Source organism: Silurus aristotelis, assembly GCF_946808225.1.
Source record: "Silurus aristotelis genome assembly, chromosome: 28".
NCBI lineage: Eukaryota > Metazoa > Chordata > Actinopteri > Siluriformes > Siluridae > Silurus > Silurus aristotelis.
In genome coordinates, this window is record NC_139601.1 from 14,855,377 (window position 1) to 14,873,906 (window position 18,530).

Below are 18,530 nucleotides of genomic sequence, written 5' to 3' on the forward strand. Positions count from 1 at the left end.
TCCAAGAACTCTGGGTCGCAATTACATTTCAGACTGAAAGCAATTTGAATCCAAGTCAACCTAACTCCAGAAAGCAAAACAAATATGCCTTGTATTTTGTTTATCATTTTGCATTTAGCACCTTTTCTCATGCTGTATTTCTAACCAATGAATCACTGAGCTGGTGAGTAGCTTTTTAGACCTCCATCCTCCTACCACCAACCTGTTTATGATTTATAGTATGTTTGATTAATCTTTAATATGAAACCAAACCAATAAGAAAATAAGCCCAAAGTTTGGGAATTGGACCTTTGGACCTGTATAATAAACGTAACCTGGGTTATATTGGGGTGGGGTTGTGTTGGGGGTGGGTTTATGCTAAGGTATAGGGTTGTATTGGGGTGGGGATATGATGGGGGAGGGGTTATATAAGTTATGATGAGTGGCAGTTAATAATGAGATAATGATGTCTGAGTGAACATGGAGCTAAAGGCTGAAGGTCTCATTATTTATGTTTCAGTTCACATTTTGTCTCTTTTTATAATCACAGCTTTTGCACGTGTGCTGCTCTCGTGTTATTCTTGTGTTTTCCCAGTTCTAGATTTTCACTTGAAGTTCATGTTAAACACTGATTATGAGAATCATTTATCATGTGAATTTGATCGTTTTCCTCCACAATATAACAGCTCAATATCATGATGATTTTTGACTTATAAACTTCATTTTACCCGAGTGTTTTATGGTTTTTGAGAGACACATGGATGCACTTTTCTTTCTGTTCAACAAATGTGGTAATGCAACAGTCTGAAGATTTTCTCTGACCAAACAAATCTATAAATGTCCAGAACAATCCTCCCTTAGCATGAAAAACATGAGTAACAAAAAATGTCCCATTTGAAACCATCTGTCTACAGAACTTCCCTCCACTCATTCACTGCCTTGTGTGTTTTTGCCTTTTACGGAGAAACAAATAGACACCATAATCGCCATAAAGCACTCGGATGAGCTGCCATGTAGGCAACAAAATCTGTTCAAATCAAACAAAAAAGCACATATTTTTGTGAATTTAAAAATAAAAATAACCCAACGGTTTTATTTCATGTCGATACATTCTTGGACAACACCACAGTAAAGTTGCATGAGTGGCCAAACGGAAATGTCTCCCACAATATTAGCACATAAGCAGCAAGGGCAACATGAATATACTTAGTACAAACAGTATAAAACATACATGCTTTTTATTTCATTTGAAATCTTTTTTTTTTTTTCTTTTTTAAATATATATATTCATATTCTTTTTTTTTTTTTTTTTCTCACAATTTCTCCATATGTTGCAGGGCAGTTAGAAATTCCCAAACAAATTAAAGCCATATTCTGCCTTGAGTTTGGAGGAAGTCAGAGAAAAAAAGAATGAAGGGAATTTAATAAAAGAAAAAAAAAAAAAAGACTAAATGAAAGCAAAAGAAAAATTTTCTTTAGAGCAGGCCAACGTGAATTGCCTTCCTGTGGTGAAATATTCAGTTTACTTCAACATCAAACATATCAGGCATGCATTGACATGACAACTGCTACGTGAACACCTTTCGGAAAAAAAAAAACAACAGAAAAAAAACGGTAACACTGTCAGTCCCGTGAAATTTTTGATATCGCACGATTCGATGCGACATTTATCCTTTCCGATTTACTGGAAAAAAAAAAACACAGTCGACGGTCTACAAACCCTCACGACGTACCATATATCAAATGTGAATCAAACAGAGAGAGAAACAAAGGGTTCGAGGACCTCACACACAGTAAATTGGGTTTGAGGGGGGAAATCTCCTAGAGAAGAATATGGCTTTAATATAATGTGCATTCAAGAGGCAAGGAAAAAGAAGAAAATTGCAAAAAAACAACAACCAAAAAATGTAACATCAAAGGTCAGAGGAATGCTAGAGGTCTACACAACCTGGCATGGTGGAAGTATGCAAAAGTTGCAGTTTGGAAGTTCATTGGAAAGCCATAAGGCTTTGCCATTCTTCACCATGCTCTCATCCTTGACAGTGCTTATTACAGATATTATTACAACAGAATGCCTTCAGGAGGGTTGTTCATGTTGTTTAGGACAAGAGCTCAGAGCTGCCTTGTAGAGTACAGATTAGCTGAGAGCTAAAATTTGTGCCATTACTTACTCAGATACATCATTCTTGGTCCAATCAATAGGGCTCCTATCAAAATAAATAAATGTCCTTTTTTGTGTGTATAGGGGGCAGGGAATCAGCATCCTGATTCAGGTTCTCCTTTCTTTTTTCTCTTGCTCACATTCTACAAAATGTAAAAATCATCCTCAGCATTATCCAGTGGTATGGGTACAGTACAGTGGAGCTCAGACGTGAGTACACTGTACGCCAAAGAAACACAAAATCCCTTCCTCATGACATTCTGGGTTCTATGTTTTTTGCCCCAAAAAAAGGCAAAAGACCGTGTCTTCTCGCTGATTGCTTCCCTCTGGTGATGAGGTCCTTTAGATCACAAGGTCATTGTAGCTCACGTATTTTTTCTTCGCAGCCGGACCTGGAAAATGCAGAGAGATTAAAAAAAAAGTGAGTTTTCATTCTTTTTTTTGTGTGTGTGTGTTTTCTATCTATTTATTTCCCTGGAGAACTTTTACAAGCTGTTCCATGATGTCGAGCAGTAAAAGACAACAGTCTCACAAGTTCGTAACAATTAATAAGAAACTGTACAGGTTGAAGTTGGGGTTTAAAAGGGTTATGGATAGAATTTGAAATGAAGACAAAAAAAAAAAAAATCCTTTTAAAGCATTTTGAAAAATTTTGAAGTGCACAATAAAAGAGTAACGAGGATGACGATGATGAAGATGATTAACACGATATAGCAAGTCCCCTTTCACTGTAGCCACAGCTGCACCACCCACATCATCTCTAGCAGAAACATCAATATTAACCTCTTGAAATGAACCCGGGGTTTCTGTGCAAGACCGGCAAAGATAAAAAGAAGGCAAAGATAATCCATAAAAGCATTTTTAAGATGTTTAATAAAATAATGATGATGATGAGAATGATGATTATAATAAGAATGGTGGACAGTAACAAAATAAATGTAATTCGTTGCTGTATTAAATGATCTCTTTCGTATATCTGTACTTTACTGAAGCATTTCCATTTGGGAAATCTTTGTTTTTTTACTTCACTACATTTCAAAGTTCTTACTTTTTTACTCAATTACATTTTGCAAAATCAATCGTTCCTTTTTTTTATCAATGAGGATAAAATCTTAACTGGTCAAACACGCAGCAAGCCACCAATCAGTGTAGAGCACGCGCTCTGTTTTGAACTCGTTTCGAGCGCCGATTGGTGGCATCTAATCATCGCCAACATTTAGTTCAGCATCAGTTCAACAGCAAGCAGAACATTTAGAGGGTAATAAATGATGGAAGAAGCTCCTGACTCGAACTTTTCACAACACTCGTGGCCCTATGTATAGTGTATAGCTGAATGTATAGTGTTATTTATGTCTGTAGTTTGAGAGTCACTAACAGATGGAACCAATTTTCTTGTGTGTGCAAATAAACCTGATTCTGTTTTGATTATTTGCACAATTTTTTAATAGTTGAAAAGGTTTTTGGCTCATGATCATTTTAAAAAAAAGATCAATCAGTGTTTGATGCATTAATATCATTGTATAAGGAGATTGGTGTGTAACATTTGAGTCTTCGCATAAACTAAGTTGATTAAATAAAATAATAGGAACATTATATCCTTAATAAATTAAAGTACTTTGGAAGTTGAAAGTGAGCCCTTTTACTGGAGTAAAATTTTTACGAGTGTATCTCTACTTTAACTCAGGTACATGGTTTGTCTACTTCATCCACCACTAAAAAAATAATAATAATAATAAAGTATTAAATAAAAATACATTTATGGCATCTGGCAGATGCCTTTATTTATAGTGACTTACAATGATAATAATTTTATTTCTATAACTGAGCAGTGGAGGGTTAAGGGCCTTGCACAAGGGCCCAGCAGTGGTGGATTTGTGGGTTTTAATATAACGACCTTCCTGTCAGATGTCCAACTTTTTACACAATAATTATCATTAATAATCATCATCAGCATCATCATCACTACCACTATCTTTACAAGAATTTTAATACAAATGAATAAACATATTCATATTTATTACATTTGCAAGATGAGAATGTATGAATTTATGTGATTTTATGTTCATATTAGCAAGATGACATGCTAGCCCTGTGTTATTAATGCTTTACATGAACCTTATGTTATAAGACTTACTAAACCGTGCCACAAACACCTAACAGCATGTACTCAATAATACATCAGTGCTATGTTTCCGTAACCAGTACTTCGGTGTTTGATGATGTGACAGTTTTAGGCCACATACTGCATAATGTTCTAGCGTAAAAACTATCCCAAATAGCATTTTCAACCCAGTACAATATACCGGTATCAACTGTCATTACAAGTTTACCGTGATGCGGTCAAAGCTGTGGAAATAGCATGTATTGATTGTGTGATGCATTGCATACCCTTTTAAACTATCTCCTTTTATATGATATGATGTATTTCAAGTCATAACAGAATGTGACATAAGCTGTCATGCAAATCGAACAATAGAACAGCTGTTGCACTACTGAATTGCAAGTCAAAATAGCATGCCATGACAGATTGTCAGCAGGGAGCTCATTAGGGACACCTATGCACCTGAACGTTCAAGTAATTATCGGAATTCTTGTGAAAGCTTTGAAACCGTGTTGGAGATTTATTCATATCAAGCATCAGAATGTGGGAAACGTTGCTTTAGTGTGGCAAGCAGAATGTGGAAAATGTTGGTTGTTGGTTTGGGTACTACGGTTGATGTAAATGCTGATCTCTTGTAATTTTTACACACAACATTACACAGAATGGTGCGACATACAAAATCCAGCAAGTGACAGTTTTGCAGATGATGAATAGGTGGTGCTAACAAATAATCATTCCTTACAACCAGAGCAGAAAAGCATCTCAATGCAAACCCCTTAAAAAGGCTAATATTGTGCAAATATTTAAAGTGTCAAAATAGTCCATTGCATTACATTTATTTATTCTTGATTTTGATTGGTCGACAGATGTTCTAAAGCGTGCAGTTGGTGTACAGGTAATGTACAGTTCTAGGCAGGTCTTGACTGCATTACGGGTCCATATCACTTCAGAAACTTAACCGAAAAAGGAAAAGTTTGCCTACCGTCCACCACAGCAAACAGATTTAACAACAAATACATTGAAAGCAGTGGTGGACCAAGCAATTCACACCTAGGCCTTCAGTGATGTCCTACCTGAGTCATCCCACATTTCAATACCACCATTATGACGCCCAGCCATAGAACCCATCAATATTATAGAGAAATGCAGTATAACAGAATGCTGTGCACTGTAGCCACAGCTGCACCACCCACAAACATCATCTTTAGTAAAAGCATCAATATTAACCTTGTAAAATGACTTTTCTATGAATTTTTGTGCATTTTTTCTAGTGCATTACGTTTTTTCTGTGGATTTGAAATTAAGGCTAATTGTGTGTTTTTGTGCAAATTCTTCAGGAAACAAAAACACAAAAGTATAAACGGTTCATGAAAAAGCTTAACAACTGTTTTGATCTGTTTTGGCCGACTTTTCCTCATGATGTCCTGATGGCCCACTAGTGAAAGAAAGATAATTTAAAAAAATCTTTTAGAATTGTGTTACAGAAGACAATAAATGAATAAATAAATGAATAAATAAATAAATAAATAAATAAATAAATAAATAAATACATATTGATTGGTTAATTGATGCTTTTTTGATGATCGTAGACAATAGAAAAATAGGACAAAATTTAATTAATGAAAAAATAACTAAACAGGCAGATATATATACTGTAGACAGACAAACTAGCTAGCTAGCTAGCCAGACAGACAGACAGACAGACAGACAGACAGACAGACAGACAGACAGACAGACAGACAGACAGACAGACAGACAGACAGACAGACAGACAGACAGACAGACAGACAGACAGATAGATAGATAGATAGATAGATAGATAGATAGATAGATAGATAGATAGATAGATAGATAGATAGTCACATTGATGTTCCTCGTGTCTGTTGCTACTACTAAGTAATAGTAATTATGAACCGAAGCATGAGATCACAAATGAGCATTTTATGGACCAAACCAGAGATGTCACCGTTTGTGTGGTTTTTTTTCAAACCCATAGTTAATTCTTCCTTGCAAAGCCAAATGACCTTTTAGTCTAGATATTTAAAGCAGTCTGAATTGTTTACAAGGTCAGTCTGAATTAAGTTAAACAAATGCAAAATGGAATCTCACTGAACATATAAATAAATAAACAAACAAACAAACAAACAAACAAATAAATAAATAAATAAAATGACTACATTTATTAAAATACATTTATTATAGAAATGTTTTTAAATGATACTTAACAGTCTATTTTATTTAGTTATGTATTTGTGTTTGTTTATATATTTATTTATGTATTTATTTATTTACATATTTATTTAATTAGCGTGCATGTGTATTTAAAGTGGTCTCATTGTCACGGATTAATTTTGATATTTTTGTGTTTATTTTTTGTAACTCGTTTTTTTTTTTTTTTTTTTTTTTTTTTTTTTTTTTTTTTACTCTTTTGAAAGTCAACAAGCCTTTCAAACGAAAGGTCAATCACCGACGAGATCGTAGTGACCTTTATTTTCCGTTGCATATTTCAGATTAATGTCTTATTTCCTAAAAAACACGCTTCAGAGAGATGTGTCCTTGATGAAGGCTTGGTTTAATGAGGCATTGTGGTTATTTAATACATAAAACATGATGATCAGTGTAAGATTCAGGTCAGCTAAAGACAACTTAACCTTCATGTGATTGGGGGAAAAATTAGTGTGTACATAATATTTCAGTACGTAAAACCGAGTCTTCAGCATGACAAAATTTTGTGTTTTATTATTACCGGTATAGTAATTGACTATTAAACACACAATATATTATACAGTTACTGAAGCCTTGTTTAAGCCTTTAAAAGTGAATCTTGAGTCGACATTTTTGTCACAATGTCGATCTCATGGTAGTCAATGGCTTTTAAAAAATAGGCAGAGTTGAAAAGAAAGATTGACCCCTGCTTAAGATCTCATTTCGCTGGACAGCAGTGATGCCCGACACACACCTCGGCAGCAATCACAGTTTCGCTGTGAACCTAATGAATGTTCACGAGAGGGAAAAGGAAAGCCATTATCTCTTGCTTGACCTAAAGTGGGACATCCGTAAAGCAAGAGGCACTATAAATTTCTTAATGCCTCTCATCTCTTCCCGTCCATCCCCATAAGGGAGATAGGAAAAGTTCTTGCTAACTACAGGCAGCTGTGGCTAGATGAGAACACTCCCACTGGTCAAAGTTTTAATCAGTTCTTGAGAATGTTAGGGAACTGCTCTTATAGAGGAAAAAAATCTGTCGTGAATGACCTGCATAATATCTTTAGAATTAACACAGGACTGTTCATTTTTTAATGAACAAATAATTTTTTTTAAAGTTTCCTATATTTCCCATAATGCCATTAAATACGTGCTGGAATTAACCCTCATTTTATTTTTATTGTAAGAGAGCAATGCAGCAGTGCTACATCCTTTAGCTCTTACACCTCCGCATCTCTACACACTTAGCTATCTACCTGTTTTTTTATACAGGAAATACATGAAAAAATGTTTTCATAAATACAATATGCAAACAAAACGTATTGGGAGAACTACGTTTTCTAGGAATTTGTGGGGGGGGTTTTTCCTGAAAATTTCTAGTAAAATTTCGCACAATTTGATTGGATGTCTTTGGATGTAGTAACATTAAATTTCCCCTTCACTTGAACTAGAAGACCCAAGATGGAGACCTGTTCCAGCATAACAATGCCCCTGTTAACAAAATGAGCTCCATGAAGATATGGTTTAAGTGAAATCTTGAGCTCAAGCCTACTGAACAGCTTTAGGATGAAATTGAACACTGAATACATCCCAGGGCTCATTTCCTTACATAATTCCCTGACTTTACTAAAACTCCTGAGGCTAAATGATCTCAAAACTCCACAAGCACATTCCAAAATCTACTGGAATATCTTCTCAGAAGAGTGGAGGTTATTATAACAGTAAATGGGCACCACATTTGGAATGGGATGTTCAAAAGGAATCTCATGGTTAGGTGTCAACTTTTTTCATACATTGTATATGTTTAAAATGTTTTAGTTTTTTTTTTAAACAGTATATCATTATTTTATTATCAGTTTATGTTTGGATGCATGTCCTCTTTGGTTTGTCCATTTCAAGACCCCAATAAAGATTAGGACCTAAAAATTTTTTTATTTGATTTTCACTCTTTTTTTATTTCAGTATAGACCTTTCTTTTAAATAATAACCATTGTGGCCCTTATAGCAAATCCTTTGTTGAATTCAATCAGATAGCGTCTATGCATATTGCCTTACTTTGTTTGCATTCTATGGTTCCTGGGAAGAAAGTGTTATTTTTTTATGTGCTTGTACCACAAATGTGTAGAAAATAGCTATTGTTCTCCTCTTTGCTTTTGTGACTATGACATGTTTTGAAATGTACTTTCATTCAATGAGGAAAAAAAAAAAAAACATTGACTTTGTCCCTTTTCACACAAAGTGAGAAATACAAATAGGTCTTAACATATACTATTTGAATATTAGTTTAGGTAAAGAAAGAAAGAAAGAAATTTTTAGATAGATTTAAAATGAAGTGAGAGAAAAATGTGTTGTTTTAAAGCAGAAATTTTTGGTTCATCATGTTGACAGAAAATGCTGGTGTGGGGAAAAAAAAAAACACACTTAAAATGACCTTGCTGTTATGTTAGGCCTAAACTAATCAATGATGAGTTAATAGCTCAGTATATAGTCCAATAGTATCCAGACATTTCATAAACAAGGAATGTCATGTAATGTCATCTTTTTTAAACACCTACAAAATTAGAAATGTGTATTTCATAATCAGAGATAGAAAAAGCCCATGTAAGGTCACTTCAGAAAACTAAGAGCCCTTAAAAACCTCCCCCACCCCAGCAAAAAAAAATAAAAATTAAAAACTTTGAGGGTCCACCCCTTCGTAATACAACTAACAACTAACATAAATGCAAATATGATATTCCCACTTCCTATAACCCTTAAGCATCAAGTTGGCAATCTTCAGTGTTAATGGTATCTAGGAAGAAATACTCTGATCCCGGATTTAGCCAGGTGGACCAGCGAGCAGATAAAAGAATGATTTTTTTTTAAATCCAAACAGCACTCAAATGAAACTGTCAGGCAGAAACAAAAAAATCATGGAAGAGGTGATGGGTCAGGCAAGCGGCAAAACAAGAAGGAGAAACAGAAACTGGCAAACTTTAAAACATGGATGAAAAAGAGCTTGTTACTTGATGGTAAAAATAGAAGAGATACTTTGATACAAAAAATGGAAACACAAGTGTATATACAGGTAATGTACGACAAAAATATTGTAAGTTGAGACATAGCCTAGCCCATGAGTAACCCAGGAGTCTTAAAGAATGGTGATCATTATGGGACTACCTACACTGCAGTTTGTTAATAATTCAACAAATTACAGTATATAATTTAATAAAACAGAGCAATTTAAAGTGCCATATTGTACAAATTATACTATATAATATGTATATAACATGCATGTGGCAGCAAGCACACGCATGAGCGCCGGTTTGCAGCGAACATCTATATACACATTTACATTTTGACGCCCTATTTAGACAAACAGTGATCTCATTTATACATCTAAAAAGTTGAGAGCTTGTTTAAGGGTCCAGCAGTGGCAATTTAGTGGTGGTGGGATTTGAACTCATGACCTTCTGAAAGGAGGTCAAACATCTTAACTACCACTTTCCTCTACTCAATGAATGTGAATGAACAGAATAAGAAGACACAGATGGAGACATAACACACAAATCAAAACAAAAGCACAAGGTAACTGGGAAGAGGATGCGGAAGTCCACTTGCGCTGCACCCCAGTTAATTTTCCCTGAGCTCGCATGCCATGCTTGGGGTGAGGAGGGATAATCTCTAACAAATCGTCCATGTACTGTAGTAATCATATGAAATGGAGCCATGCAGTACATTTCAAAACAAATTACAACTTCATCAAGTATCGAACTAAATCCAAACATACTGATATGTAACAGGAACAATGAGCGTTTCGTAAAGGAAACACTTCCACCTGTTTGTCACATTGGGCACGTCATCCATGTCAGAGTGTGTAATGAATCTTGCATGGTAAATGGCCTTAAATTTGCATGTGCCAGGCGGATTGATGAGAACGATCAGAATAATTACACCATGCACTGACGGTGCCATCACTTGTACTTTTTTATCATTTACAACCCATCCAGTTAAGTGTCAAAGCATTCCAGGGTTGAGCATATTTGCATACATACATATCCATAAATATCATTTGGACACTGGAGGCTAAGTTGCTGTAAGATACAAAAGGAAAAGAGATAAATGGAGGAACATAGTAGCATTTATTGAGCTAATAGTATTGTGAGAGCTAAAGCTGGGGAGACTAGTGAGCCTCTGAGCATGTGCTAAATTACATGGCCACTTGTTGCCATGTGGACAACTGACCATCATATCCATCTGTGATTCTTCCACAATCTGTTGCTACAAATTTGAAAGCACAGGGGTGTATAAAATGTCTTCTATGACATAGCATAAAAAAATTTCCTTCACTGGAAATAATGGGTCCAAATTGGCATAGTGGTTAATGCATATTTGCCCCTATATTGTATAACCAATGAATGTCAGGATTATGCAAAAGATACATAGACTACACTTCCCATCAGACCCTAGACCAAGTGACGTGGTTCTTTTTGCAACCAATTCATGTTTTAGCATAATAAGCACTTGTATGTATACCATCCACTGCATAATGTCTTTAGTTTGTCCATCCCAAGACTGTTCTCAGTTCATGTTGTTGTGTTGTTCTAGTTTTCTTGTGTATGAATTGTATAAGTCTATATAGGGGTGCAGAGTATGAGGGGCACAAAATATGCCAGGCATATGGATTTCCAGGAACCTAGGAGGACTCATATCAGTTTGGATTTTTTATTTATTTTGTAATTAATTTTCTTTAGAAAAAAAAAAAATCTTACAAAAAAACATTTATATTGCAGTAAAGTAAAATAAATAAATAAATAAATAAATAAATAATAATAATATATATGCAAACCCCACCATAAAAACTGTTCACAGTGCCGTGTGCTTCATGTTATCATACAAAGCATGATCCTATGTGTAATTGTCAGACACAAAACTACATACACACTCCAATCCACAAGATGGTCCATCAGGGAAAAAGAAAATCCTGACCTACAACTGGGACTAAGGTTTGGGCTTTGCCTTGACCTGCCTGTGACCAGATTCCTCCCAGGATGCAATTGGCCTTATTTCCACTGGGAAAAAAAACAGTCCCTGAAGTCCCTTTCACACCAACATACTGTACCATGCACATAGACATATTTGTTGTTGATTAAACAAAAACAGAAATCTCCCAAGATTTTACACATTTACCAGAAAACCACCAACAGATCCCCAGTCCTCTGGGCAGAATGTAAACCGTGGTTAAAAGTTATTATTATTTTTTTTTACATCTGCTTGAAGGAACTGCAAGATTTGTGGTGAAACTTTCTGAAGGCATGATGTAAGATGGGGAAAGTCCTATTAGCACTTCATTCACATCCTTTCCTCCAGCTTTTAAAAATGAAGCAAGGTCATAATGGAAAACAACAAAAACAAAACAGAAGATTAATTTGGTCTTACCTTATAAATTATGAGAATTAGCCTGTTGAGGGGGGAAAAATGGATTTGGTGAGCTGACTTCCTGAGGCCACAGGAAAGCAGGACAAGTGCCTTTATATTGCCTAACTAGCGATTCTGTTTTAAAATTGTATTTTAATTTCAGGCAAGCCTTGTAAGGGAGGCTTCATTGCCTTCAGTATATGTGGCATATGGGTATAATTTGATAAAGCAAACAAATGCAATGGGGTTAAAGCAAGCCATTTTTCCTTGATACAGCCAAATCAAGAAAATGAACGTTAATCACCGGGTGTCCAATATCTCTTGTGTCTAAGGTGTCTAGACTTCAAAATAGCAGAGTAATTTATCTTCATAAGATTATACTGAGATAATTACAGGGTCTATCTCTCGTCAAAATGATTCATGCTTACATTACATTTAGCTTTCAAGGGGGAAAAAAATGAACTATGATATAATTATTACTAATATGGCAAATGGGTATTATATAGAATAGAAGCTTGCCAGAAACTACTTATCAATTTCATTTGAGTAATGGTAACTAGTGCCTTTGTAACTTTTATTCATTAGCGATGCACACATGCTTTGGTGTAGGTTAAAGTCATGCTTAAAATCATGCAATCACACATTTTTCGTATGTACGGTGGCCATAAAATTTGACTGATAGCTGGGCAAATGATTATTACAGTACACACATATACACACACATGTAATCGTCTCTCAGCGTTTAATCTCTTCCTCTTCAGATGTTGATATTTTATGTTGTAAGTCAATGCAATATCATGTACTCATAAAACATTATACAGAAGCTAATAATTTATAATGTATAATTATATCACTCATATAATGTAGTTTCATAAATAGGTAAATGGTAAGTTAGTGGTTAATATGTTAAACTTCTGACTGGATGACCATGAGTACAAATTCTAGCAAGCTGCCTTTGCTGGGCCCTCGAGGAAAACCTTTTACCCCAAACTACTCAGTTGTATAAATTATATTTGTTAAACACTCTAAATAAGGGCACCTACCAAAATGGCATAAATATAAATGTACATAAATAGTTATAATTGTATTAAGGTTTAAAAATGTAAGGCTCCTTTAGCATTCTGCAGTAGATGACTTTTTGATGAGCTTCATTCAGATGTAAGATTTTCATGTAAAAACTCACAAAAAAATAATCTTAAAAAAAAAAAAAAAGTATTCACCGTATTTCACTGTATGTTTTATTGAGCCCTCCAATCACAATTCATAAGCAAAAAAATAAATCTGCAACGGATCAAATAAAAATCAGGCTCTAGATTAAACCCAAATGTGGTCCTCACAAATTCATCGTTATCAAAGGGGAAAAATCTATAAGAAGTCGTTTTTTTAGTCAGTAGACTCACTTTCAGCATGTTGCATCAAATCAATGCATGAATACTTCATATAATCATGTAAAGACAATAACTGATACTAACTGGATTTTTAAAGGACTTAAAGCTTCCAGCATGTGAGTTTTCTTGTTGATAATGACTATCATAAATGAGTCCTATTTTCACAAGTAAAGTATGGTAACTAACCTTGGAATAATCAAAACCACCCTTAAATATGCGAACATAGCAAATAATAAATAGCGTCCCTGGGTATGCATGAGACACGGTTGACTTAAATTCTTTGTATTGATTCATTAAAAACGAAACACAAAAGATGTAATTTGGGGAAGAATAAAAGTAAATGGAGAATTGGTTTCAGTCTAGACTAATTATTTAAATAGGAGCACTTGTTTAGCACCAGGTCTGATGCTTTGTTCCTGCACTGGAGAGAAACAGGAGCTGGAGCTTGCTACCTATGAGGCAATCCTGTAAATTTAATACCCATATCTACTTCTGAAAATCACTTAATAAAGAGGGTCTCTTTTAACAATTAATATTATTAAATAATAATAACTTTCTTTTCGGCTTCTCCCGTTAGGGGTCGCCACAGCGGATCCTCCGCACGTTTGATTTGGCACATGTTTTACGCTGGATGCCCTTCCTAACGCAACCCTCCCCAATTTATCCGGGCTTGGGACCGGCACTAAGAGTGGCTGGGGATGGTATATTATTAAATAGCCAGATAAAATAAAAACACACAAACAGGAGGTACAGCACAAGTTGGATTTGATATGTAAAGAAGTGTAAGAAACAATGCCATGCATGAGTAGCAATGAGCACGCTTGCTTATGGAAAATCTATTTCGTTTTATTACTTTCAAGACTAGATAGAAATATCCAGTATTTTATTAACACCTACACACGTATGGCTGAAAGTCATCATCTGCTCAGAACCACACCAAATAGTGTGACTTACACGTACACCCGACTGACTAGGATTACTCATATCTTCCCTCCTACTGCGACTTGGTAAAAATAACGAAGAACGAACTTTTTCACCATTAGCAAATGTGCATCATCGGAGAGGAAATAAATGGCAGAGCCGTGATGAAGGTGTGCGAATAAAAAAACAAACGAACCGAAAAGAAAGAAAACGTGGCATTACTTACTGTTGGGGTCGACGTTTTCGCACAGCTCGGTCTTGGCCTCGCCATTTGGTCGGTCACTGGGTTTGTGCGAGAGGCGCGATGACATGGTGGCCGCCGTCACTACCGCTTTGAAGCTGCGCTTGCGTTTCTGGACGTTTAGTTCTGGGTGGAAGATGATCACGTAGACCTTGGGCATGTAGAGCATACCCAGAGCCACAGAGGCGCTCAGGTTCATGGAGATGGTCAGCGTGGTGGTCTGGATGTACAGCTGTGGAACAATGTGGGGAGAGAAAATTGTAATCTTTAGAATTTATTCATAATGTTATATAGTTCACAAATTTGGTTCTAAAACTAGAACGTTTGTTGTTGTGAAAATTGCTTCGAAGTTTGTCCTCTACAGTGTCTACGTAGTTCATTAAAGCCATTTATATTCTTTATTCAAAATTCCACCTCTATAGTACCTATCATTTTTTCATTTGTATTAGGTTAAACAATTTTTTTTTCCAGAGAAGCAGCACTGATTGCCATCTTTACTTTTAGGAGAATGTGGTGTGGATACTTTATCTATAAATAATCATATCACATCTACAAATATACTATTCACTCATTTTATACACACGCTTCCAAAAATGTTTCTGTGGGCGACTCGTCAGATGTACAGATTGTGGACACCAATTCACATTTGAACAGGTGATGAATTGAACTGTTATACTTGCAGCATTCATTCATTCATCCATCCTTAAAACCTGCCTTGTCAATGTCAGAGTGGATTCTTTGTTGTAATTTTGGGGAGGAAAAAATAATGAAATTATAATTAGGAAATTATGTTTTTAAGTGTCATGGGCAGGTCAAGGCCCATACATGCGTATTTTCCTTTTTGCTTTGACCTCCGTTTTGAAAAAGGTCACTTTTGCGTCACAGGCTTCCGAAAACTATGACTTTTTTTTGTCATGTGATGTGCCTTTCCTCGACTTTGCCGCGAGGTTTAAAGAGCCGGAAAGTAAACAAATGCCAGATGGAAATGATGCACGGTTTGCTCATGTGCAGTACAGGAGCTTAAGAGTTTTCAGATGTTTTAGTGTGAATGAGCAACTTTCGAGAAACTATTGAAAAACGAGTGTGAATGCGTAGCGTTTTTTAGACAAAAACACAGTTTTCAAATTTATCCGGATTAGTGCACTTCGTAGCTTATTTGTCATTGACGAAAGCACTACATGCATGCAGCTCTAGAAAAAAAACCACATATACAATCAAAGAAACAAAACTAAATACATGTTTGGCTTTAAACATGCCTTCAGGTTTAAATGTAAATAATGACACAAAATATGACTATCTGGATCACAAAACAGACGCACAAACGTGGGATTTCATTTAAAAAAAAACCTCAAAACACCTTTATTGTTTCATGTAAATGTACTATTCACATGATGTATTTATTGCATAGTTCATGACTAATGCTGTGCCTTAAACAGCTTTTTATCTTTTCTTAAAATGAAAAACTCCTGTATGTACTCCTGCTATGAAGAATAGATCTCACTGAGGTTTCTTGGTATGTGTCTTAGCCTTTTTTTTAATAAAACTCAAGCAGATGTTTAGGAACTCTTGATTAAACCATAATAATCAACTTTATTATTCTGAGCTACACGTATAACATGTTAAAGGATCAAGGTAACGGATGGCCTTTTCAGGGCTGGAAAGCAAATCTAAAAGTATACTGCTATTAATTTTTCTTTTATATTCTATTATTTCAGGAGCTGTGTGATTAACCACTAGTTTTCAGTTCAGTTAAATATACTAAATAGTCAAGCATCTTTGTGTCACACCCCATTAGCATGTCAGAATCGCAGGTTTCAAATAGCATTGTAAAAGAAATGTAGCATATCACGTAGTTCAACCCTGTTTAATTAAAAGGGGAAACTGTGAACATGTACATAGATGACATTTTCATCAATCCATGTGCAAATTACATTGTGTTCATTTGTGGCTTTTTGAGATTTCACATATTGTACTACTATAGTCTGTAGGAATTGCACCAATAATCAGATTTCATAGATTTTTATCACAAAGCTGAACAGAAATGCATTTTACTTGGTATAAAAGAAAATTAAAAGGTTGTTCTTTTATGGTGTCTTTTATGGGTATAATGCAATGGCGCTATATGTTTAGTTCAGTTTAATGACACTATCAAATATCCATTTATTTTTAATTACTTTTTTAAATTGTTTTTTATTACTTTTATTACTTTAGTGTGGCTAAACTCAACTCAAAAGCTAAACTCAACTCAAACTCAAATCAACCAGTTTTAATTCAATTTCCTGGGATAAGAATCAGTCATTGTGAGTTTGAAACATAGCCTGCTAGCTTGCAATCATTTTCCCAAACACATATGTTATATTCACTGATCAGGCATGACTTTATGAACACTTATCAGGCATAACATTAAGACCACCTGCCTAATATTTTGTTGGTCCCACTTTTGCTGTTGAGAATAAATGTCGAGCATTAATAGCATTAACTTCATTAGCAATTTGAGCTACAGTTGCTCGTCTGTTAGATTGGACCACACATCCCACCAGCCTTTGCTCTCTACGTGCATCAATGAGCCTCGGCCGTGCATGACCCCGTCGCCACTTCACCACTATTCTTGGACCACTTTCATACTGTCCACTGCAGACCAGGATAATCCTACAAGAGCTGCAGTTTTGGAGACCCTCTGACGCAGTCGTCTAGTCATCATAATTTGGCCCTTGTTAAACTCACTTAAATCCTTAGCCCATTTTTCTTGCTAATAACACCAACACAATTGAGGACAAAATATATACACTTGCTGGCTAATATATCGAACCCAATAAAAGGTGTCATGATGAAGAGATAATCAGTGTTATTCACTTCAATGGTCATTATGTTATAATGTCATAACATTATGCCTGATCAGTGTATCTGGTTTGACATTGTAAACATTAGCAGTCGAGAAATTATATGTATGAAATTGCTAGGTCTGCACTCAGGAATGTGGTCAAGATATTGGCCAAGATCTATAGAAGGTTGTGCATTAGTTCACAGGACAACAACTAACAACTTCATTTGTCTGACTGTAATTATTTGCTCTTCATGTCACTCTCTAGGTGTTTTACAACCATAAATTAACATTTCACACCAAAATTAAATGTGGGCCTTATAAGAAATTGAACATCTCCTGCAATACTGAAGGTATGTCCCCTGTCCAGGCCAGTTTCTGGCTCAGTCTATGTACCCTTAGGGCATTCTGAAAATAAGAATCCTTATAGTACAGTGCTCCTGCATATCCAGTATCAGCAATGGGAAAAGTAATAAGCTGGCAAGAGTGTCAGCGCTTGAGTAGATCTTGGTTGCCTGAAGGTACAGTAGCGCAGTAAACCAGGTACACTTGGATCATGCGGTATAGTGAGAATTTCCCATGATACCCACTCACAAATCAGCAATTGATCAGCAGCTCCATCAACTAGGCTACCACCTGAATGGCAATAGAAATGTGCCCCGCTTAAATAATAATGAGTTCATATCATGTTTTTCCCTCTTGAAACCAAGCTGGCTGGTGGACCAGTGACCCTAAGGTGCCCTTAGATGTGAATGTTTGTCCCTGGTACCCTGGAATGGGTGTATTCTCTTTTTGGCATAGTATTCCCATAAAAGATTCAGAATCACAGTGACCCTGACCGGGATGAAGTGCTCACCAATGATGAACAAATGAATTTAATTATATTCTTAGACAATATAATACAGAAATTGCTAATGAACTGAAAAACAAAACATGTTTTGACAAGTGCAAGATTGATAGATTTGATCGCTCAACAAGATTTTAATTGAGTGCTGTCAATGTCGAAAAATGCAATTTGTCAGCTAGGACAGGAACTTAAGTCTAGTCTTGTGATCTAATTAGAACAAAATACAACAGTTTTTAAACATCTTATGGTTCCATTTTAATTTAAAATTAAAGGATTGGAGTTTTGAAGGATATTGCCATTAACATTCTGAGACTTTGCAACTTTTTTTTGGTCAGAAAGCTTTAGATTGTAGTTAGGAGTTTGGAATCTTGCTCAAAAGTATGACAATGAAAAACTTGTGATTTGTATTAGGAATTGTCTACCAACTTACATCTTTCTTTCGGCTTCTTCCATTAGGGGTCGCCACAGC

The 18,530-nt window shown here is 35.5% G+C and overlaps 1 protein-coding gene across 3 annotated transcripts in view; it reads right to left on the reverse strand.

The window, feature by feature from the left end:
- Window positions 1-1,034: 1,034 nt before the first annotated feature.
- Window positions 1,035-18,530, reverse strand: part of grm7 (glutamate metabotropic receptor 7) — a 223,175-nt gene continuing 205,679 nt past the window's right edge. The window contains exons 9-11 of one of the 3 annotated variants that reach the window (XM_083534430.1): window positions 14,379-14,625; window positions 11,865-11,886; window positions 1,035-2,532 (exon numbers count right to left, since the gene is read on the reverse strand). In XM_083534430.1, coding sequence (XP_083390556.1) covers window positions 11,882-11,886; window positions 14,379-14,625 — 252 coding nt within the window. In that variant the 3' untranslated portion in view covers window positions 1,035-2,532; window positions 11,865-11,881. Of the gene's footprint in view, window positions 2,533-11,864; window positions 11,887-14,378; window positions 14,626-18,530 lie in introns of those variants that run through there. The other 2 variants (XM_083534429.1, XR_014532301.1) reach the window with 2 other exon arrangements.